We start from the raw sequence: 25,712 nt of genomic DNA, 5'->3' as shown, positions 1-25,712 counted from the left end.
ACTCTAAATGACCTTTTTTGCAATGGAAAGGTTCTATGAATGTTAAAGGTTTTTCATGGAACCATAAATGCCAATACAGAACCTTTATTTTTAAGAGTGTACTCATAAAAAACATCACATTTTCCTTGATCCTTTGCTTTTCAAAGAGGCTGTTGTTGTATTTATCATACCCAGCTTGTCTCCAACCGTGGTGGCTTCTGTCGGATCTGATGGTTCTCCGACGCCAGCTGAGTTGCAGCAACGAACGCGGAAACGGTAAGACTTGCCCTCAGCCAGATCAAAAAGAGCAAAACGTGGAGATTTCACAGGGATTTCAGTGTTCACTCGTTGCCAGCTGTCTGTGCCAGACACACACTACACACAAACACAGATATTATTGCTAAACCAAACAAAAAATACAACATCACTCAAGGCCTATTCCCTTAAAAACCACTAAAGCTTTATCAATTGCCACTGGCAGTGGTTATGCAGTTAGATTGAGTTTTGCACACTGACCTTCTCCACGTAATACATAACCCCTTCATGGCCTTTATCGCCTGGGGGCTTCCAGCTCAACACCACATAGTTTTTAGTGGCTTCAATGACAGCGAGTTCACATGGTCTGCCAGGAACCACTCCCTCTAAATGAATTAAGGATAAAATATAATCGTATATTGGTTCTGTAGTGTAATTGATCAGTTTTAGGTAATAAACTGCAGTATGGTCAAAGAGAATGTCAAGGACCTGTCAAAAATACAGCTAGAGTATTTGACCAACACACATTTCCAGTTGTTTGTGATCGCTGTATAAGGATTTAAAAAAAAATTCATAGAGATTCCAAATGGAAGCCATTTTCCACCACAACGGAGTAAACATATGACTCTTTAAGAGATAATACTAACAAAACATATAGTGAGATAATGACTAAACATGATCATTTTTTATAAAGACTGACAAACATAATAATGACTTTCTCATTATTACGAGATACTTATGAGAACGTTTCTTATTATTATGAGATGTTAAGTCGTTATTTATAAAGGTTCTTAATTCAGATATTAAGTATTAAGTATTAATAATAGGGCTGCAGACTATGGGGAGTGGAAATAGCTAATGTCAGTAAGTGCTCCTCTGCCGCCATCTACTGGTTATAGTGATAATTTCATATCTTTTTTATATTTAAATAAAAGTGTTTGTTTGCCACCAAGTGTTAGTTTTCCTACATCTTGAAACTTTTAGTTTTACAAATGGAGACAGTCTTTGGAGGATGAACAAATAATGTTTTGAACTGGATAAAAAAAGTTGTGTGAAGCACTTGAAAGTCCTTGAAAAGGACATGATTCAACATGCGATTCAACTTGCTCAATTATGAGAAGGTTTCTCATTATTATGAGATGTTAAGTTATTATGAGAAAGTTTATTATTATTATTAAGAGATGTTAAGTCATTATTATAAACAGGTTTCTCATTATTATGAGATGTTACGTTGTTATTACGATTATAATTGTGTGATTTTTTTCTAAACATTATAACAGTTTGTCATAATAATGAAAAACTTTGCATCATTATGAGTTAATACAAGCCATAATCATAGGAAAGGTTTTCATTATAGTGATATAGGGAGCCGTTATGAGAATTTTTCTTGAAATTTGATATACTAAGTCATAATAGCTCAACTGTGGTGGAAACCAACTTAGGTTTACCTACAATTTAAAGGTTTTAATGATAGTGAGAGCCCTAAAAAATAAGATAATTTCAATTTGAAGCTCCTCACCCACAGGTTCCTCTTCAGTTACAATTATTTGTCCAGTCCAAGGAGCAGAGGCACCTAGAGAAAGAAAGTATATTGTACTGCTTTTTTGTTTTCATTTTGTTTTTGTGTATTTGCCGTGCCAGTCTGGTTACCTTTTCTTGTGCGGTCTGCAGGGTCCATAGCGGCTACTGGTTCAGAGACCCGGGATGGATGGCTCATACCAGCCTTATTCACAGCACGCACACGGAACACATAGCTTCGTCCTTCCACAAGACCAGTTACAGGGAAACGTGCAAACTTAACAGGAGTGTCGTTACATTGTGCCCAGTGTGTAGTGCCAACTTCACACCTACACAGGAGAAAAGTCATAAAGGGAAATCAAATTGAATGCATGAAGAAAAACAATCTGATGTTACAAAAGAAATCAGAGAGCAGGGATGTTTGTTAACAAGCAATAACAAAACAGTCAAGAAATGGTCTAGATCCTATGGAAGCTTGTTTCCACCACCGAATAAAAATGAACGTAATTGCGATGTTTTATCTCACAATTCTGACCTTTTTCTTGCAATTGCAGTTTATAATATCCAGTTCTGCCTTTTTTCTCAGAGTTGTGAGATATAAATTCACAATTAAAAAAGTCATTGTGACTTCATTTCACAAAAATATTTTTTTTTTGTTGAGAATTGTGAGAAATAGCGAGAAATTGCAAGAAAAATGTCAGAATTGTGAGATTAGTTGCATTTTTTTTTAATAAGAACCAGAACAAACTACTTGTAATTTTATCGAAGATTATAAAGCTATAGTTGTGAGGACACTGTATACAGCGTACAGAGAGTCTCTAACTTGTACGACATTCCTATTACATTTGAACAAGTTCAAAATCATCATTTTAGAAAATTCTGCTAGAGAATCCAGCTAAAACTCCATGTTTGGTGGTTTTAGCTGGATTTTCCAGTGATTTGAGATTTAGGATACGTTTACACGACAAGATGTACTAAAAATGGAAGAAGAAAATGATATGTTTTTCGCTTACAGATGACAACTTTGTCAAAAGCGCCTATGGACTGAACACGTAATATGCATGCGCATGACGTCACCTTTTCACAAATTCACGTTTTTCGTAGTTTACATCGAGACAATAATGGTATCGTTTTCAAAAACATTTTCAACACTTTCAAACCCCTTTTCAAAAGTTTTTTGCATTTTCAGTCCCCCAAAACTCTGTTGTCATTTAAATGAAAGGCTAAGATGCAAGAAAAGATTGGTTCTGGCGTATATGATGTTTATTTACACCAGGGGTTCTCAACTTTGGCCCTCGATATCCACTGTCCTGCAGAGTTTAGCTCCAACCTTGATCAAAGTATGTAAAAACGGTGTTAACTTTCTGTAAAACTCTGTTAACTTCCTGTAACTTTCTAGTAATGCTGAAGTCCTTAATTAGGTTATAGGGGTGTGCGATATTGACAAAAAATTATATCTCGATATTTTCTGGGATTTTCTGTAACGATTATTAGACAATATTTTGCTGAGTGTGTTTATTGTGTTGGTACTTTGACAGGTTTAGGACTGTCATGGACAGCCGACTCCTAAAGTTTTTGATATTCTTCATACTCTGTGTGGTGGTCAGTTCACAGCAGTGACAGAAATGATTTTTTCCAATATGTTTCAATTGATTTTTTACCTAATATGGGCGTGTTTACCTTTATAAAGCCATTTTTTAAACCTAATTATATGCATGCATCAACTTTTGTGTCAATTTGATCAAATTCAATTATAATAATAAGACACAATAGGGCTGTTACCAATCAAATGAAATCAGTATCAACAAAATTCATCTTTGCAATATTGAATATTGATATTTAAAATGATTTAAAACAAGAAAAGATACTTTAAATGTGAAATTTAAACCACCAGTAGGTGGCAGCAAGTCACTGTTAATGAGCGAACCATTGAGATTCAACCGATTCATTCAAGGAAAGAAGCATTTGACTATCTTAATCTATCCTAGTCAACTGATTCTTCGGGAAGTTGATTCACTCAGTAAGGAAGCACTGCCGTGTGTGGCTGTTTTGAACTATTTTTATTGGTCGAAATAGAGCAAAAACAGGCAATATGGTGTCTAAAATGTAAGTCACTTAATATTAACTTCTTGTTTATTAAACTTGTATAAAATCAATATCACACATGCTGATATTTGGAGAAAAACTGCACTCTTGTGATATTTATTACTAAATGATATAAATAAAGACTAAATCACGCAGTGAAAGCGTGCACTCTAAATGCGCACCCGCACTTGTCTAATCTACAAGACTACATCACGTAGAGTAGGCCTATGCATGCACTCTCTGGGTGTGTGTGAGGGATAGGCTATACTCGACAATGTCAAATCGCACATCGTTAAAACAACAATTACAATATTATCGTAGACGATATATATCGCACACCCCTTCAGGTGTGTTTGATTAGGATTGAAACTAAACTCTGCAGGAATTTTGAGCTTCATTCCCAGAGTTGAGAACCCCTGATTTACATTATACATAATTTGTATGGCTAATATCTTCATTATGTCTACTTTATAGGTTTTTATATGATTTTGTGTGATATTTGTATAGACAGACGCAGTGACCTATCAACAAAGTAGCCCAAAATGGTGCTTCCGCCGTCCACAGCAGGCTGTTTCCAGGTAACGATGACATAATCCTTATTGACATCCTGACAATATACATCTAAAGGAGCACCAGGAGCACCAGCAACCTCACCATCAGCATCTAGCAAACACACAAATAAAATAAAGTCTGATATATTCGTTTAAACGTACTATTAGTTCAAATTCACAATATCACATGCAATCTCTTGTGAAAAAGAAGTGCACTTAGTTGTATTGAATGTGCACTTGTAGTGTACTTCAAGTCTTAAAAGTATATTTTCAAAAAACTACTTAAAAATTAAAGACCACTTGAGTGTACTTAAAGATAGTGCACTTTCATGATTGTTTCTTAACACACACTTAAGTACACTTTTTACACAAAGTGCACTTTGTAATAATGTCAAATTAAAAGTGATACTTTAAAGTATATTTTAAATCATTATGTTTTAACTAACAAACTAAAGCGCTTGATTATATATTTAACTGTAGTGTGTTATTCAATATTAGCCTACATTTAAAGTTATTTAAATGTACTAAATTGCAACTTCATTACAAATGTTTAACAAATATATTTCACATACATGACATACAAGTTTCAATAGAAATGACAGTATGAAATCGCATATACATTTGCACTTAAGTTCTACTTAAGTAGGTCAAAAAAAGTGGTAACACTTTATTTTAAGGTGACATAGTTACATGTTACTACATGTACTTACTATAGGAATAACAGTGAATTATGCATAAATACAGGTAACTAACCCTAAACCAAACCCTAACCGTAACTCAATGGTAAGCACAGTTAATTACAAGTAGTTAATTAATATTACTTATTTAAGTAAGTACAATGTAACTATGTCACCTTAAAATAAAGTGTAACCAAAAAAGTTCTATCATTAAAATCTAAATGCAATTCAAGTTTTAAAAAGTGCATTGCAACTACTGTTGGGAAGTGTTGAGAACCTCATTTGTCCAAACAGTCTCACAACTCCTTCATTTGAATGTCATGACAGCATAGACACGGGACGACAAGGATAAATTTAGAATGAAACATGAGCTGAGAAGGGAGGCTCAGAGAGACATGCAAAACTCACACAGTACAAGCCAAAAGAGTTAGTCTAAAGCTCTTCTTCTTGTAAAACAATTAGCACAAAACTAAATGTGATATTACAGTTATCTGTAATAATTTAGAATATTTTGAAACAGACCAACCACAAAAATAAAATAAAAGTATAAAATCTGCAATTTAAAATAACAAAATCTATAAATCTTTTCCTAATTTTGCTCGTTGAGAAGAATCAAATCAAATTGATTAGTGGATTTCTACAATACCAATAAATGTTTCAAATAATTCAAGGGTGAAATTTGCACTTGTTTTGTGACTTGTAACTTTCCCAAGCTCATACCATTATTTAAAAAAGTAGAATTATGTGAGTGTGTGTGAGTGTGTGTCTAAAGGAACCCCTGCAAACGGCACTTTTTAATATTTACATATTCCATTTGTACACTCTAAAAACTGCTGGGTTGTGTTAACCCAATTTTGGGTCAAATATGGTCTCACCCAACGTTGGGTTAAAAAATGCAATTTAAAAATGGACAAATTGCATTTTGGACAAAATCAAAAATGGACAAAAATGCAATTTAAAAATGGACAAATTGCATTGGTTACACTAAAAATGTAAACCAACGGCTGGGTTTGTCCATTTTTAAATTAAATTTTTAACCCAACATTGGGTGAGACCATATTTGACCCAAAATTGGGTTAACACAACCCAGCAGTTTTTAGAGTGTAGTAACAGAGTTTTTAGTGTGCCCTAAATACTCTTCATTTAACACATAGTTACTGTATTACCAGCATGAATAAAGTGGCTTGTAATAATGTAGCAGGCTGAGTTAGAAATAGTGCACTGTCGTAGTCCTCACCTCTGACAAAGACATATGCAGAATGTGTCTCAAAGCCAGACTTGGTTATGACACGAAGTGTGTACAGCCCCTCATCCTCCTTGTTGAGGTGTGTGAGAGTGAGCGTAGCTCTGTCGCCGCTCCAGTGCGTCTGAACCCATTTTGATGGCACCAGCAGTTTATCTGACACACAAACACATCCATGCATTATGAATCACAAGGTAGCAATAGTAAGCACTGCAGGGTAAGCGGAAAATACATTTAGGTATTTAAAAGAAATTGTACTATACTGATCAAAAGTTTGGAATAATTAAGTCTCTTATCTTCACCAAGGCTGCATTTATTTGACAAAAAAAACCCCAAAAAACATTAATATTGTGAAATGTTACATCAAAAGTGACAGTTAAGAGATTTATCATGTTAAAAAAGATTCCTATTTCAAATAAATGCTTTTTTTTTTTCATTAAACCATTATCACAATTTCTACAAAATTATTAAGCAGCAAAAACTGTTATCAGCATTGATAATAATAATTATTAATTATTATTAATAATTGAGCACCAATAATGTTACGAACTGCTCAGAGACACAAAGTAGGAGATCCAAATGCAGCTTTATTGGCTGGGGCAATCCAGAGGCGTAATCCAAAGTACAGGCTAGGGTCATACACAGGCAGGTAGTCAAAACAAAGAAACAAACAAAACAAACAAAACAGGCAGGGACCAGAGGCAAGAGAGTAATCCAGGGACCAGAGGCAAGAGGGTAATCCAGGGAACAGGGCAAGATATCAAAAAACCAAGAAACAAGAAAACCAGGGAAACGCTCAGAAATGCAGTGTAACACTTAACAAGACTTCGCGGTGAGTGAATGAATGAACAAGGTATATATAGACTGAGACTAACAGGATGATAAGACAATGGTGAATGCAATCAGTGAATGAGGTACAGGTGAATGTGATCAGTGAATGAGTCCAGGCAGTGAGTTCTGGGAAATGTAGTTTGAGAGTGATAATAGTCTTATGTGGAGTGCCCTCTGGTGGCTCTCAATGGCAACTCCAGCTGGTGATCGTTACAAATAATAATTTATAATTGAGTATCAAATCAGCATATTAGAGAATGATTTCTAAAGGATCATGTGACACTGAAGACTGGAGTAATGATGCTGAAAATTCAGCTTTGCATCAATAAATTACATTTTAAAATATATTTAAATAGGAAACATTTCTTTTAAATTGTCATAATATTTTACAATATTGCCATTTTAATTTTTGCTGGTTTAAAGCTTTGGTGAAAATAAGAGACATCTTTCACAAACATAAAAAAAACAACTAATTATTCCAAACTTTTGACTGGTACGTGTAATGCACCAATTTGCAAGAAGTAAAGATTAGATATGTAATGATAAATTGATATCAGGATCACCCAATACTAGCAATATTATCTGATTACATTAATTTTGCAAAAGATCTTATCAGGGCTTCTTATTTATTTTTTTTCTCCCAGACTTACCATCTCTGTACCACTCTATCTCAGGCTGGAAGCGTTGCAGTGAAGGGTAGATGATAACAGAGCAGCCCAAACTCAACGTCTCACCCTCACGTCCAAAAGACACACCAAACTTCTCCACAATGTGCGTCTCGAATGTCACACCATACTCCAGACATGGTGCTGCAGTACACACACATATTCAATTCAGTATTATTTTATGAAAATTCAGTGTCGCTGGATAAGATTGGCTCCAGGATTCATCATAAACACATTTGTTTAATGAAACACACATATGTGTACAATGATTTATTACTCTGGGAAGGGTATGAAGGGTTTTCACATGAATATAATTTCACATCAAGAGTCGAAAGAAGACTGACAGCAGGCATCATTTAGTGAAATATTGGTTTGACACCAAATTCATAAAATACACAAGACACAACAAGAGAAGAGTGAATGTTAATGAAAGATATTTGCATTAACAATGCTGAATGCATGAAGACATATACAAACACACACAGAAACTGGAAACTGAAAGATATTGTATGTTCTCTGACATACACACATCATTTGTCAAAACTTTTAGAGAAGAACTCTACAAACAGATTGTATTTTGCATTTCTTTTTTTCTTTAGGCCTATTGCCAATATGCATTGAAGGAATATTGTTAAATACACCAAACAAAAACATCTTTACAGTAATGCACTTTTAATGAAAGTTGAAGTGTACGATTACATGTACATTACCATAAACATGCTTTTGTTTTTTTTTGTGGTTTTTTTCCAATTTATTACCCCTTTAATATTTGGATAATATCAATGCAGTTCTCAAAACAGCACATTGTGTCTAACTCGTCAAACCAATCCTGAATGTTATCAACACAATCGGTAAATATGGTCATCAAATAAACAAAGATAGAGAACAATGAGAAGGGACGATCATGCACTTAAGATGATCAGGGAAACCAGACGAAACTAAAACATCACAAGAACATTACAAAAAAAAACCTTCACCAAGGTTACCTTTAAAGCCGACCTTTCTGCTTTCTGCACCCAGCGAATTGGAGACAAAATAGCCATTAGCCAGCTGGCATTAAAAACTTTAGTCTCATGCTCAAAGCTTCACACACTTAAGCAAAGCACATTTACATTAACTGTGAAATAAATGAAATCACCTTGTATCGGATTTTATTCGGAATTACTTACGGAGTCTGGGAGATGGCAGAGACTCATCAAATTCTCCTTTGAATCCTAAACATCAAATCACACAAAAGAGAAGTTTTTTTTTTTTTTCTGTTTTATCAAATAACTGGGAATGATCCATTTGCCAACTATTCCTTCTAAAGAAATTTGTCAGCAGCATTCAAATTACTTCATTATTCATCTGTTTCAAATTACAAGGAGCTCTACCAAATAATTACATATTAAATGCATGTAGTAATGTAAACAGAAAGTACAGTAGGTTATTCTGAAACTCTACTCTAAAAGTTGCAAACATTATTATTTGATGAGTTCTGTTCTTAATAATAGATGTAATTTAAACTGAATTGTCTGTGTTAATACATTTTTTTTTTTAAATTAAGTTGTAGTAACTTAATGAAATTGTCTTGATGACTTTAGAAATTGGGTTGAACTCATTCAGTTTAAGTTCAGTTTGATATAATCTGAGGCCAGTAACAGTGCATAAACATTGCCATTATGACTGTGTCTTATGAACTAATATGACCAACAAGCAGTTAGTTAGGGGTAATTTTGGACTAACTACAGTTGGTCCAAAATGCCGCCGCTAGAGTTCTTACTAGATCAAGAAAATATGATCATATAACACCAATTTTATCATCACTGCATTGGTTACCTATAAAGTTAAGTATTAATTACAAGGTATTGCTACTGACTTATAAAGCCCTAAACGGCTTAGCTCCAGTCTATTTAACGGATCTTCTATCTGTCACGGTTCATGAATTCACTGACTCCTTCTCGCGCTGTGTTTGTGTTGTGTGTGTGTGTGTGGGCGTGGTCGCTGATCAGCCGCTGATTGTCATCAGCGCCAGCTGATTCTGATCAGCGTTCTCTATTTAAGCTCATGGTCTTTCGTCTTGTGTTTGTCAGATCGTTGTGGGATTTTCCCTTGTGTAGTGAGTCTTCGTTTGGTGTTCCTGATTCCCGGTGTGGTGTTCCTGTCGAGTTCGTTCTGCCTGTCGTCTTCTGTGGATCCTGTTTCGTCTCTTCACTCTGCGGACTCGTTTGGTGTTCCCGTCAACTTCTTCAAGGATACCATCTCACCTGTTTACACCACGGGATCCGGGTTGCCCATCTGCCTTCCTGCGCTACCAGGGACCATCTACTGTGTGCCTTATATCTCTGACTACGTGTTCATTCAATAAACCTTATTCTTGCATTTGCATCTTCTGTCCTTATTTTACGTGACAGAACGATCTGACCTCATGGATGCAGCAAGAGACTCTGACCTGGCTGAGTTCCTGTCCAGGAGCACTACGAGGATGGACCAGCAGGAGGAGAACTTGAACCTGACTGGACGCGCGGTTCAAGCCTTGGTAGCGCAGGTGTCCGAGCTCACCCAGCGTATTCAAGGTCTTACGCCTCCCACTGCGCCGCCCACACCGCCAACGCCACCCCTGCCGCCGCAGATTAACCATCCACCGGAGCCTAGATTACCTGTACCTGAGAGGTACAATGGTGAACCACAACTGTGTAGAGCATTTCTAACCAAGTGTTCCCTGTTTTTTGATCTGCGACCGCAGACTTTTGCTTCAGAGGAAGCCAAGGTGGCTCTGGTTCTCACTCTACTGTCTGGACGTGCATCACAGTGGGGGACGGCGGTGTGGGAAAATAAGGATCCATGCTGTTCCTCGTTCCAGTCACTCGCGGCTGAGATGAGGAGGGTGTTTGATCGAGCGGTGGCCGGAAGAGAAGCTGCACGTCAACTAGCTGATCTTCGCCAGGGAGGCCTATCGGTTACCGATTACTCGATCGAGTTCCGTACCCTCGCCGCGGAGTGTAACTGGAACGAGGAGGCGCAGTGGGATAGATTCCTGCATGGGCTGGCTGACCGTATCCAGGGAGAAATTTACGCCTTGGATCTTCCTAAGGATCTTAATGGACTTATCGAGTTGGCCCTGCGGGTGGATGCTCGACTGCAGCGAGTGGAACAACATTCCCGCAGGACCTTGGTTCCAGAGGCCTTTCCAGCACCTCGAGCCAGTGGCAGCGATACGGTCAGCCCAACCTTCGATCACGAGCCCATGCAGGTGGGTAGAGCTCGGCTCTCCCGGGAGGAGAGAGAACGACGGACATCCCGGGGCTTGTGCCTTTACTGCGTTGGAACTGGACATTTCATCAACACCTGCCCCGTAAAAGATAGAGCTCGGCAGTAAGCAGGAGGCTACTGTCGGGCGGGATCTCCACCAGCAAGACCTCCTCCACTCTCCTCCCGGTGAGACTGCAATGGGCAACCCGGTATTACAACGGTCATGCACTTCTGGATTCTGGGGCAGAGGGAAATTTCATGGACTTGTCATTAGCACGTAAGCTGCAGATTCCCATCATACCACTCACTAACACGATTTCTGTCAATGCACTCAACGGACAAGAACTACCTGTCATTTCATTCACTACTGATTCATTGACACTCATAACCTCAGGCAACCACACAGAAGAGCTGTCATTTCTACTCCTGGACTCTCCTCATGCTCCGGTGGTCCTCGGTCATCCCTGGCTTACCCAGCACAATCCCAGGGTTGACTGGGGCCACAATTCTGTGTCTGCACTAAGTGTTATGCGTCTTGTTTAATGTCTGCTTGTTCTTCGGTGTCTAGTTCTGTTTTGCAGGAGGAGTCGGTGAATTTGTCTAACGTGCCCGCGGAGTACCTCGACCTGAAGGAAGTGTTCAGTAAGTCTCGGGCTGCTTCTCTTCCTCCGCATCGTCCCTATGACTGTGCTATAGATCTTATACCAGGTATGTCTCCGCCGAAGGGCAAGTTATACTCTCTTTCTGTTCCGGAGAGGCAGGCCATGGAGAAATACATTTCTGATTCTCTAGCCTCTGAATTCATTCGCCCCTCCTCTTCTCCGGCGGGGGCGGGGTTCTTCTTTGTTGGTAAGAAAGATGGATCTCTGCGACCGTGTATTGATTACCGAGGGTTGAACAACATCACGGTAAAGAATACTTATCCTTTGCCGTTGATGTCTTCAGCCTTCGAGCGGTTGCAGGGAGCCTCTGTCTTCACAAAGTTGGACTTACGCAATGCATATCATTTGGTTCGCATCAGGAAGGGGGATGAATGGAAAACTGCTTTTAACACCCCCAGGGGCCATTTTGAATATTTGGTCATGCCCTTCGGGCTGTCCAACTCCCCAGCAGTTTTCCAGGCACTCGTCAATGACGTGCTGAGAGATATGGTTGACCAGTTCATATATGTTTACCTGGATGACATATTGATTTTTTCATCTTCTCTCCAGGAACACGTTCAGCACGTCAGACGAGTGCTTCAGAGGTTGCTAGAGAATGGGCTTTTTGTCAAGGCGGAGAAATTCGCTTTTCATGCACAGTCTGTTCCTTTCTTAGGCTACATCATCTCATCTGAGGGAATACGCATGGACCATGACAAGGTTAAGGCTGTGATGGATTGGCCAAGTCCAGATTCCCGTAAGGCCCTACAGAGGTTTCTGGGGTTTGCCAATTTCTATCGGCGTTTTATTCGCAATTTCAGCCAACTAGCCGCACCTCTGACTGCCTTGACCTCCCCCAGAATGACGTTCAGGTGGTCCGATACAGCCGAGGCTGTATTCGCTAACCTCAAGAGCCGCTTCAGTTCTGCTCCCATCCTGATTGCCCCTGATCCTTCACGTCAGTTCGTGGTGGAGGTCGACGCGTCAGAGGTGGGGGTAGGTGCAGTTCTATCCCAACGTTCTTCCTCAGATGACAAGATGCACCCTTGCGCGTTTTTGTCCCATTGTTTATCTCCTGCCGAACGTAACTATGACATTGGTAACAGAGAGTTGTTGGCAGTCAAGTTAGCACTGGAGGAGTGGCGCCATTGGTTAGAGGGGTCGGGGGTACCTTTTATCGTTTGGACCGATCATAAGAACCTGGAATATATTAGATCTGCCAAAAGACTCAACTCCAGGCAGGCTCGATGGGCACTTTTTTTCGGACGTTTTGACTTTGTTCTATCGTACCGCCCGGTTTACAAGAACATCAAACCCGACTCTTTATCTCGTATTTTTGATCCATCCGAACGCCCGGTGACTCCCGAGTGTATTTTACCTGAGAAAGTAGTTATCTCCACACTCACATGGGAGGTCGAATCGAAGGTCAAGACGGCCTTAGAAGGGGTAATGCCTCCGCCCGGTTGCCCACCGAGTCGTTTATTTGTGCCAGAGGGGGTTCGGTCCGACGTTATTCGATGGGGTCACTGTTCCAGTGTAGCATGTCATCCAGGTGTTAATCGCACCAGCTTTTTGGTAGCAACGATTCTGGTGGCCATTGATGGCTCGTGACATTCGGAGTTTTGTTTTGGCTTGCTCGGTTTGTGCCACTGGTAAGACTTCCAGTCGACCTCCAGAGGGATTACTCCAACCGCTGTCTGTCCCTTCGAGACCCTGGTCCCATATAGCGCTAGATTTTATAACCACCCTCCCACCCTCCCAGGGTAAGACGGTCGTTTTGACCGTAGTGGACTGGTTCTCGAAGGCGGCTCATTTCATCCCCTTGCCCAAATTACCTTCAGCCAAGGAGACAGCGGTGGCTGTCATAGATCACGTCTTTCGGTTACATGGCCTCCCGACTGATGTGGTTTCTGACAGAGGGTCCCAATTTGTGTCCAAATTTTGGCGGGAATTTTGTAGATTACTGGGTGCGACTGTCAGTCTGTCATCGGGTTGCCATCCCCAAAGCAATGGGCAAACCGAGAGGGCTAACCAAGATCTTGAGAGAGTGTTGCGATGTTTGGTGTCCAAGAATCCTTCCTCCTGGAGTCAGCAACTTTCATTGGTGGAGTACGCCCATAACTCGTTACCAGTGTCATCCACGGGCCTATCTCCGTTTCAGTGTAGCTTAGGGTACCAGCCACCAGTTTTTTCTAGCCTGGAATCCGAAGTCGCGGTCCCCTCCGCTCACGCCTTCGTCCAGAGGTGCTGCCGCACATGGACCGGAGCCCGTGAGACTCTGCTCCAGGTGAGGGCACGCACCAAGGCCAAAGCCGATCGCCACCGGTCTAGGCCTCCCGTATATGTCGTGGGTCAAAAAGTGTGGCTTTCTACTAGAAATATTCCGCTCCGCTCCGTCTCTAATAAACTTGCTCCTAAATTCATTGGCCCATTCACTGTCACCAAGATCATTAGTCCGGTGACAGTCCGCCTCAAACTTCCTCCAGCGTACAGGAGAATTCATCCCGCCTTTCATGTCTCCAAATTAAAGCCTGTTTTTCGTTCTCATCTTAATCCGCCAGTCCCGGTTCCCCCACCGCCGCGACTCGTAGATGGGGAACCTACATATTCGGTAAAACGTATTCTGGACTCGAGAAGGAGGGGACGCGGATTTCAGTATCTGGTGGACTGGGAAGGTTACGGTCCTGAGGAGAGAAGTTGGGTTCCTGCTAGAGACATTCTGGATCACTCCCTTATTGATGATTACAATCAACAGGTAGGTCCTCCTGGGAGCGCCAGGGGGCGCTCCTAGGGGGAGGGGTAATGTCACGGTTCATGAATTCACTGACTCCTTCTCGCGCTGTGTTTGTGTTGTGTGTGTGTGTGTGGGCGTGGTCGCTGATCAGCCGCTGATTGTCATCAGCGCCAGCTGATTCTGATCAGCGATCTCTATTTAAGCTCATGGTCTTTCGTCTTGTGTTTGTCAGATCGTTGTGGGATTTTCCCTTGTGTAGTGAGTCTTCGTTTGGTGTTCCTGATTGCGGGTGTGGTGTTCCTGTCGAGTTCGTTCTGCCTGTAGTCTTCTGTGGATCCTGTTTAGTCTCTTCACTCTGCGGACTCGTTTGGTGTTCCCGTCAACTTCTTCAAGGATACCATCTCACCTGTTTACACCACGGGATCCGGGTTGCCCATCTGCCTTCCTGCGCTACCAGGGACCATCTACTGTGTGCCTTATATCTCTGACTACGTGTTCATTCAATAAACCTTATTCTTGCATTTGCATCTTCTGTCCTTATTTTACGTGACACTATCGCCCTATAATCCATCGCGCTCTTTAAGATCAATAAATTCAAGGCTTTTGGTCATACCTAGGATATCCAGATCCACCAAAGGAGGGAGAGCATTTTCACATTTAGCTCCGAAACTCTGGAATAGTCTTCCTGATACTGTTCGTTGCTCAGACTCGCTCTCCCAGTTTAAAACTAGATTAAAGACGCATCTCTTCAGCCAGGCATTCATATAATACTTTTAATCTTACAGTTAAATCCGACCTCTAGTTCATAAACGCCAGAGGAGAACTGGCCCCCGACTGAGCCTGGGTTCTCCCAAGGTGTTTTTTTTCTCCATTAGGTCACCTGATGGAGTTTTTCGGTTCCTTGCCACTGTTGCCTTTGGCTTGCTCAGTTGGGGATATTTGGGGATATTTAATTAAATTAATCAATCAACAATACTATTGATCAGCATTACCAAACGTGGACGTTTTCCACTAGAAACAAGCATTGATGTATTATTTTAATTTAATACTGTGAAGCTGCTTTGATACAATCTGTATTGTGAAAAGCACTATATAAATAAACTTGACTTGACTTGACTTGACTTAATCAGACGTACTTTTCTGTGTCAAATTAGACCAATCTGCATTTTTGTGTAACTGGCATAAAAACATTATGAACTGTCTTAAAGAAAAAAATGTGTCTAACTTGTAAGTCTAGTCTTAGCAGTTTATGCAACTGTCAGTGCTTTAATCATGGAATTGTGTTCTCATGCTAATTTGTTTCTCATAAATATCATACTAACTTTTTGCTGAAGAGTAGAGAGCTTGACTGTGGGGGTGGCAATACAGAGTAGACTATATTGTATATTGCTCTATAAGCAATGACTGCGCTAGTGCCAGTGACAAGTAATATCTTGCGCGTTCTTTAAATTTACATGCTAAATTTGGAATGATCTATGCTAGCTGTTAATTTGAACTTAAATAGAAAAGATCAACTGGTTTCACTGCCACCGCTCCATTTAAGTAAATTATGCTAGTTGGTACAACTTAGGCTAATTCTTATGAGTAATCAACTTAAAAATTTGTGTTTATGCTACAAATAATTACGTCCCTCTAACTTAGTGTAGTTTGTTGGTTGAACATAAGAAGTTATCATAACTTAAAAAGATTGATACATTTTATTTTATTGTCATTTATTGTCAGTCATTTTATTTATTTTTTTAGGCAAAACATTTGTTTTTAGAGTGTGGTAACATACAATTTTTCATTTGAATGAAACAGAGTATAATGCTTTGCTAGAATGAACAAGAGAATAACAGGATTCTGATTTTGTGATCAAAATGGACCTATTTATTTAAAAAATACAACTCTTGTATTGAGTAGTTAGGGTTTGTAATTTTCTGTATTGATATTTTAGGTAACTACAGGATGCAGTTGCAACCATTGTTTAGTGTTCTAGGACGGTATTAAGAAGAGTTTAGGATGATTTATTTCAGACCTACTTTTGACGACAACAGAAGCAAAAGCAGAGTTCTCGCCCTTGCTGTTCATGGCTGACACTCGATATTGTGCAGTGTCATCAAAATCACACCTGAAATTAGAGACAGATGTGTTACTCACACAACCATTGCAAATCACTTTGACTGTGCACTTTGAAGTCCATGGCATGGTTGATCACCTGTTAATCTCCAGGGAGTGGACATTATAGCTGCTCTCCACTTTGTACTTTCCTGGCTTGGACATAGGATCAATGCTAACATTGTTCTTGTACCTGAGGGAGGAAAAGGATGGATTGAAATACAGCAGGATAATGCAGTTTTTTTTGACTGAAAACTTTTAAAAGTGGAGGCTGAAGGCCAAGCTCACCCTCACTGATCTGTTCATATGGAACGAAATTGCAAATAAAATGCTACATTCGAAGTCCATTTTCGCCACCACAGCACAACAAGGGCTGTCTCAAAGTGTGGCCTCGAAATGCACCCTTTGTTTCGCGGGCAATGAAACAAGTTACAACAGACAGATCTAGGGCTGAAACAACAAAGCCTAATTTGATAAAATCGAGAATAATCGAGAATGAAAATCATCGACAACGAATGCCATTAGTCGCGTCTGCCCTCCGTGCACTCAAAACTTCTGCTAGTCACGTCCACGCATTTCTATGGACAAAATGCATCTAAAAATAGTGATGGAAACAGAGTGAGCTGCTGCGGGAAAGGTATGTGATCCAAGCTGCCCAAAACATGAGAATTCTTTATTTTGGTGGATTGCGTTAGTCATAATGGTCCTGGAAATGAGCTGCTGCGCCTGTTTTCTTTAATTGCATTGTCAGTAGATCACGCTCAATGGCTAGAGAATACCCATAATGCACCGCGAGACTCGTGCTGAATGAATTCCATAGCGCACGCAGCTGAATCATTCATCATTCATTTTTCCAAAAAACTGGTCCAATGTGGCTATAAATTCATATTATTATACATATATAAATTATTATTAATTTGTTTAATTAAGGTTTATACATGCTAGTTTCAATGACAGATTTTAAGATAAATCTTTTAATTATAGCCTTTTGGAGATGCCAGTTTGCTAAGTTTCATATGACTATTAAAGGGATTGTTCGGCCTAAAATGATATTAAACCCATGATTTACTCACCCTCAAGCCGTTCGAGATGCATATGTCAATCATTTTTCAGACAAACAAATTTTCAGTTATTTTAGAAAATGTCTTAGATCTTTCAGTGGTTATAATGTCAAGTTATGGGGTCCACCTCCTTCAAGTCCCAAAAATGACGTAGAACGAACGCGACAGCACAGCCAGAGAGCAGAGCAAAACAAAACTCCACTCAGGATTTCCGCGATTTAAAAAACGTGTATTTAAAAGAAAATGTCGGAGGATTTTGATATTAGAGAAGAGGATATTGAGTTTTTGGCCCAGCCCTTCGTTCTACGTCACAACGCTTCCTACGCTTCGTCCTACGTCATATGCCGGCATCCATCCCGTGAACGACCGTTGACCGTTGCCGGAAGCCAGTTATTTTCATTTATAAAGTTTTAAATGTATATTTTTACGACAAAACCGCACGGATTACCCTCAGAAGGCCTTCGTTTATCCCCCTGGAGCCGGATGGATTACTTTTGTGAAGGATGCATGCACATTTTTGGGACTTGAAGGAGGTGGACCCCATAACTTGACAGTATAACCACTGAAAGATCTAAGACATTTTCTAAAATAACTGAAAATGTGTTCATCTGAAAAATTATTGACATATGCATCTCGAACGGCTTGACGGTGAGTAAATCATGGGTTTAATATCATTTTTGGCCGAACTATCCCTTTAAAGGTGCAGTATGTAAGAATGACAACTAGAGGTCAAAACAGGTACTGCAGTCGAATTCAAAATAACGGAGACTGTCGTTTCTCCCACCACCTGCTCCTCAGACTGGACGGCACTCACACTGGTTGCCAGTTTGAGCACACGCAACAGGAACAAGCACAGTGGACAATGAAAATTGGCAACGTGCAGTATCACAGACCAAAACAAAAACAAACATTCCAGCCTGGAAACGCACATTTCAAAGTAAAATAACTGGCTGTAGAAGTGTTTTTCAGAGAAACAAGTATTTGAACCTAGCATGTTTCCTAAATATCTGCAAACATATGGTATTTTTATGCTTTAGTAGAGTGAAAAAGTTACATACAGCACCTTTAAACACAGCAAGAGCAAACTATGCAAACGCAGCATCCCTTCCGGCGCACTCAGTGTCCGAATTCGCTCACTCGTTTTTATTCACTCCTTCAAGTGGACTATATTAGTGGAGTAATGTAGGGAATAGTGAATGAGGGTATAGGGGGCGATTTCGCATAATTAATTTCCACTCCCATCTGCGCTTTTATGGGATTGTGGTCTCACACTAATTTGCCCTGTTTAATAAATCTGGCCCAATGTGTTAATGATTTTGTTTTGTTTGTTCTGCCTGTATGCAGTTAATGGCGATATTAACAAATTCTGTTTACTTTTCTATGAAAAACTATTTTGAAATGTAAATGAAAAAGAAAAGAAAAGAAGAAAAAGGAAGAAGAAATAGGCTACCACAACCACTGGCCTAAGTGGCAATACAAATTATAAAACATTTAAGAGGTAGAACATGCTACAATTTGATAAAAGATTACATATAAGATTAGATAAAAGATTACTAAGACAAACATCTTTTTCTTTGGAATAATGTGCACAACAGGGCTTGAATGTATTAAGAAAGTAAATAGGGTCAGTTTTGATTCCACGATTCCAGTAGCAGTAAATTAAGAACAAATGGAGAAGACAGAGATTTGTCCTGTGTCTCCAGGGTTATTACAGTCAACTAAACTAAATCTAAAACCATAAAAAAAAAAACATTATTTGAAATAAATTAAAATATATATAAAAAACAATGAGAAAAACACATACTATTGTCTACTAACTAAAAATAAAATGAAAACAGAAAATATGAAAATAAATAAGACATTAATACAAACTAATAGTATCTCAATTATACTAAAATAACACTGTCATATATTATTCTTGACATAATGCAATCATCATTAGTATTAGTCTGTAAGCATGTGTGTTTGTGTATATGTGCATGCTTGTTTGTGCATACTAACTCACCACACGACGCGTGGTTCAGGCCATCCTGAGATGGTACAGTGCAGCCTCACACACTGTTTCTCCCAAACAGTGTGGGAACGCGGCGCGGTCACAAACTCGGGAGTGTGCATCAGGCTGTCCTCGTTCAGACGCTTATGGTACTCTTCGTTCTCATGGATCTGAGGGCATGCAGCCAATCATATTGTTTAGAAAGTGGTAACATTCTTTGGTCATAAATGCATTAGGAGCATGCTGAAAAACTAAATGTAAGGCATTTATGACCAAACACATTACTATTTTAAGATGCAAACTGCCTAAAAGTACGTTCTGTGTTCAAGGTAAGTTGAGAAGATTTCGATGAATCCTCTTGATTTGTAAAAAATAAAATGTATACTGTAATTCACTTATGGAAATCTAAAAGTCAAGGAATTGCAAAAGAAATAAACATTAACATACACTTTTCTGAAAATATAACCACGAGAGTTAAACATTTGTTATGTGTGATTAGATACAATCATTGCTAAACATGTTTGTGCGATGTCAAATATTTCAGCTCTTGTCATATCTATCCCTTTTGAAAAAGAAGTACACTTTATCATACTTCTAAAAAGAGTCCTTATTACGAAAATAACATACTTTAAAATAATTTACTTAAGTGCGAACTGAATGTAATGTTTTCAGACACTTAATTGCATGTTAATAGTATTGAAATGAAAATGTATTATAGTTTAAATTATTTTAAATGCTATCAGCAGAATTAGGACTTTTTATAAATATAATGAATATAAATATTTGTAAATATTTGTAGAATTATAATTACTTCATTGTTTTTGAAATATGGTTAAAGTGAACTGCTGAATGAACTGGCAAGCATTTATGATAAACTAAAATATACTATTGTTATTTCTATTGAAACTTGTGTGTCATGTATTTAAATATATTTGTAATTACACATTTGTATAGATGAAGTTGCAGTTTAGTACATTTAAAATATATTTACTTTAATTTAATATTGAATAACTACCTTTAAAATTATAATTAAATAATTTACATGTGCTTTGGTATGTTAGTCAACAAGTAAAACAAATTGTGCTTCTTTAAAGCACAGCTAAACATGATTAAACCTATAATTTAACATTGTACTTTACAGTAAAACTATTAATTTCACATTATTACAAAGTGTACTTTTTAAAAGTGTACATAAGTGTGTTAAGAAACATAGTCATGAAAGTGTACACTTTAAGTACACTTAAGTGGCCTTTTATTTTATTAATGTTATATTATCTAGAAGTACAGTTTAAGAAATATTTATACTTTTAAGATTTGAAGTGCACTTCAAGTGCACATTTAATACAATTAAGCACACTTCTTTTTCACAAGGGGTGTTAAGCTGGTTTACCAGAAAATGATTGTATACAAAAAGAAAATCCACCCAGAGTAACTACATAGTAAACAGAAATCATCCACTTATAAAGTAGTACCACTACTAAAAGAAAACTTTAAGGTTCACATTTATGTCCAAACCCCCCAGAATGCCTTTCCCCAAAGTCCATTATATTGTTATGACTTTTGTTTTTACAAACTGGGATGAGTTATTGACAGTGGTAAGCTATCCCTTGCCACAAATTCTGTCAGAACAAAGAGTGTAATATGGAACTTTTCTAATGAGGCATCTTCTATTTACATAATATGTAGACAAAATGTATGGATGTATAATTTATTCTTCACCCGGACTCATGCTGTTTAACAGAACAGGCAATGGGATCGAGTGCCTCCTTGCAGTCATTGCTTCTATTTGTCCAGTCATGTCAGTGTAATCATGATCGCCTTGAGGCTTCCCTCAGCTATCAGCACATCACTTGTCGACAACAGTAGTTTCATCATCACTTTAACACGCACCACAGATTAACTCACACCACACATCCACATAAAACATTACAACCCTTGAAATCTGGCACCACGGTGGCATGGTTAGTTGGCACCAGGAACCGAACTAAATAAAGTTTGTGTCTTGATACTTTCTTGCTCTTTTTCCTATCTAAAAATAAGGAACATATACAGGAGTTTAATATGTTTCATAAAGCCTACAATGAAAGCAATTCACTAATGCAAGTCTCCTGTTGGTTCACAAAAACACAATTTTCACCTTTTTTTTTTTGCTGAGTGTGTAGGCTTCATGTTTAGTAACATGGGAAAAATCAGTTTGCAAATGTATGAGTTTGTTCATAACATAAAACATAAAATGCTACTAAAAATAATTATAAAGTAGGCTACATTTTCTGAATAAAATGTTTGGTGCTTGCTATACAGTTGCTATTCAGTGGCTAGGGTTGCTTCACGTGGTTGCTAGTGGATTGCTTACTGGCAGTAAAACGAGCCCACCTCTGAGTCTATGCTATTCTTGTTGCTAGATATAGCATTTTCAATTTATGTCAATGTCAATATGAGATGTTTTTAATTATTTTGTCATTCATTAGACATACAATTTAAGTCCATTGCACAAATTGTGCAGAACAAGTTATACACTGAAGTTTAATACATGGGTTAGGTGATTGTTCAAATAGTGATGCTTAGCCTATACCCTTGTGAAAAAGAAGTGTACTTAATTGTATTATATTAAATGTGTACTTGTAGTGTACTTTAAATCTTAAAAGTATAATTAAAAGAATGTGGTATGTGCAGATAATATAATATTACTGATATAAATGGCCACTTAAGTGTACTTCACACTTTTATGACTGTTAAGTACACACTTAAGTATACTTTTAAATCGATATTATTTTAATAATCTTTTGTCGCACTTTAAAGTACACTTATTTTGATGTGTTGACTAACATACTAAAGCACATGTAAAGTATTTGATTATAATTTTAACTGTAGTGTGTTATTTGATATTATATTTAAAGTTAATATATTTAAAATGTAACACATTGCAACTGTCAATACTTTTATCAACTTTAATCAATGTGTTATTACAAATATATTTAAATACATGACATGTAAGTGTTATTAGAAATTGCATTTAAGTATTTTTTGTTTACTATAAGAGTATTCGGCAGTACATTTTAAGTATTTATTAAATTACATGTAAAGATATACTTAAGACCTACTTTAAGTGGGTCAAAAAAAGCACTCTTAAGTTCAGCTAATTGCATTTAAAGACTTTATAATAGATTTTCATCTAAATGCAATTAACATGCAATTAAGTGTCTGAAAAACATCACATTAAATTTGCACTTAAGTTTATTTTTTAAAGCATATTGTTTCCGTAATAAGTAAAAAAATTAAGTTTTGCTAAAGTGTACTTCTTTTTCACAAGGGAACTGTCAGACATGTGGTGCAGCTCAGTTCAACAATTTGTAGTTGTTATAAATTTAAGTGAGAAGTGTTATTTGACAAATAGTCATTCATTTAGAATGGTTATCAAGAGAAAAGAGATAATCACAACCGTAATCATGAGTTATGTGTTTAGGAACAGGACTTTAGGATCTCCACTGACCCTCTTGCTAAGGGAGATGCGCTCTGCGGACTCCCTCATGACGGTTCTGCGGGACTTGTATTCGGTGCGCTCCGACTCCACGCCGCTAGAGAAGAGGTCACGGCGTGCCAGATAGCCAGCACTCTCTTTAGCACGCGCTTCTTCAGTGTCTGATAGGCCACTTTGAAACTCATGACTGAGGGGAGATCATGTAGCATCACATTCACACACCTCATGAATTAAACAAAGCAATACAACACATATTCTGTCGCATCTATACACAAGGGTTTTTGAACAAAAAATTGAATGCCACTTTACATCTGTGTTCTTTAAGAGAACTTCCAATATCTTCCCATATACACCCTTAAATATAAAGGTTCATCAATGGTCCTTTGAAACAACTTTTCCTATCAAGAACCATTTTGGCCAAAGTTAGTTGAATGGTTCTAGCTGAAATTAAAAGACTGCTCAATGTTAAATGATAGGTTCCATCATAGGCTTTCCCCTGTGAAAAAGTGGACTTAACTGTACTGAATGTGCACTTGTAGTGCATACCAAACCTTAAAAGTATAGATAAATAAAATATAAAAAATACTTGCAGATAATATAATATTAATTAAATTAAAGGTCACTTAAGTGTACTTAAATAGAGTTAACTTTCATAACTGTTTAAAACACTTTACAATTTATATAAAAAAACAAGTACATTTTATATAATGTCAAATTAAAAGTTTTCCTTTTAAGTCTATTTAAGTCATACATTTTAATAATCTTTTGTTGTGCTTTAAAGAAGTACACTTGCTTTGTTGTGTTGACTATACTAGAGCACATATAAAACGACTTTATTATAATAAATGTGTGTTATTCAATATTTCATCTACAGTTAATACATTTTAAATGTATTAAATTGCACCTTTATCATTACAAATGTGTAATTACAAATATTTAAATACATGAAATACAAATTTTAAAAAGAAATTACATTAAAGTATATTTTAGTTTACCATACGTGCTTATCAGTACATTCAGCAGTACACTTTAACCATATTTACAAGACAATAAAAGTAATTATAAAATTACAGATGGGTCATAAAAAGCACTCTAAAGTTCAGCTAATTACATTTAATATGAATGTAAACTATACTACATTTTCGTTTAATTGCTATTAACATGCAATTAAGTGTCCGAAACTATAGTGCTAAGTGTACTTCTTTTTTCACAAGGGTTAAAGAACCATGAAACCTTTCTTCAATGGGATCTGACTCTGACTGTAAAATCATATGTGAAGCCTTTTTGTGAGTGTAGGCAAATGGGACTTGTTTGAAGGCATGTGCATATTATTGCAGTGCCTGCTATTAACCCCAATGCATGCTAACAATGGAAAATATGAAGTACAGTGAGGAAAATAAGTATTTAAACACCCTGCTATTTTGCAAGTTCTCCCACTTAGAAATCATGGAGGGGTCTGAAACTGTCATCGTAGGTGCATGTCCACTGTGAGAGACATAATCTAAAAAAAAAATCCAGAAATCACAATGTATGATTTTTTAACTATTTATTTGTATGATACAGCTGCAAATAAGTATTTGAACACCTGAGAAAATCAATGTTAATATTTGGTACAGTAGCCTTTGTTTGCAATTACAGAGGTCAAACGTTTCCTGTAGTTTTTCACCAGGTTTGCACACACTGCAGGAGAGATTTTGGCCCACTCCTCCACACAGATCTTCTCTAGATCAGTCAGGTTTCTGGGCTGTCGCTGAGAAACACGGAGTTTGAGCTCCCTCCAAAGATTCTCTGTTGGGTTTAGGTCTGGAGACTGGCTAGGCCACGCCAGAACCTTGATATGCTTCTTACAGAGCCACTCCTTGGTTATCCTGGCTGTGTGCTTCGGGTCATTGTCATGTTGGAAGACCCAGCCTCGACCCATCTTCAATGCTCTAACTGAGGGAAGCAGGTTGTTCCCCAAAATCTCGCAATACATGGCCCCGGTCATCCTCTCCTTAATACAGTGCAGTTCGCCCTGTCCCATGTGCAGAAAAACACCCCCAAAGCATGATGCTACCACCCCCATGCTTCACAGTAGGGATGGTGTTCTTGGGATGGTACTCATCATTCTTCTTCCTCCAAACACGTTTAGTGGAATTATGACCAAAAAGTTCTATTTTGGTCTCATCTGACCACATGACTTTCTCCCATGACTCCTCTGGATCATCCAAATGGTAATTGGCAAACTTAAGACGGGCCTTGACATGTGCTGGTTTAAGCAGGGGAACCTTCCGTGCCATGCATGATTTCAAACCATGAAGTCTTGGTGTATTACCAACAGTAACCTTGGAAACGGTGGTCCCAGCTCTTTTCAGGTCATTGACCAGCTCCTCCCGTGTAGTTCTGGGCTGATTTCTCACCTTTCTTAGGATCATTGAGACCCCACGAGGTGAGATCTTGCATGGAGCCCCAGTCCAAGGGAGATTGACAGTCATGTTTAGCTTCTTCCATTTTCTAATGATTGCTCCAACAGTGGACCTTTTTTCACCAAGCTGCTTGGCAATTTCCCCGTAGCCCTTTCCAGCCTTGTGGAGGTGTACAATTTTGTCTCTAGTGTCTTTGGACAGCTCTTTGGTCTTGGCCATGTTAGTAGTTGGATTCTTACTGATTGTATGGGGTGGACAGGTGTCTTTA

The 25,712-nt window shown here is 38.2% G+C and overlaps 1 protein-coding gene across 1 annotated transcript in view; it reads right to left on the bottom strand.

Moving 5' to 3' along the window:
- The window catches only part of myom1b (myomesin 1b), a 63,987-nt gene that overhangs the window by 30,771 nt on the left and 7,504 nt on the right, over positions 1-25,712 (bottom strand). The window contains exons 4-15 of the mRNA XM_084109410.1: positions 23,052-23,226; positions 19,574-19,731; positions 16,608-16,700; positions 16,432-16,520; positions 8,974-9,018; positions 7,790-7,948; positions 6,303-6,464; positions 4,359-4,500; positions 1,885-2,081; positions 1,754-1,807; positions 496-620; positions 171-354 (exon numbers count right to left, since the gene is read on the bottom strand). Coding sequence (XP_083965536.1) covers positions 171-354; positions 496-620; positions 1,754-1,807; positions 1,885-2,081; positions 4,359-4,500; positions 6,303-6,464; positions 7,790-7,948; positions 8,974-9,018; positions 16,432-16,520; positions 16,608-16,700; positions 19,574-19,731; positions 23,052-23,226 — 1,583 coding nt within the window. The remainder of the gene's footprint in view (positions 1-170; positions 355-495; positions 621-1,753; positions 1,808-1,884; positions 2,082-4,358; positions 4,501-6,302; positions 6,465-7,789; positions 7,949-8,973; positions 9,019-16,431; positions 16,521-16,607; positions 16,701-19,573; positions 19,732-23,051; positions 23,227-25,712) is intronic.

Source organism: Abramis brama (genome assembly GCF_963993115.1).
Source record: "Abramis brama genome assembly, chromosome: 3".
Taxonomy (NCBI): Eukaryota; Metazoa; Chordata; class Actinopteri; order Cypriniformes; family Leuciscidae; genus Abramis; species Abramis brama.
Note: the sequence above shows the minus strand (reverse complement) of the source record. Positions and strands in the feature narration are given on the sequence as shown.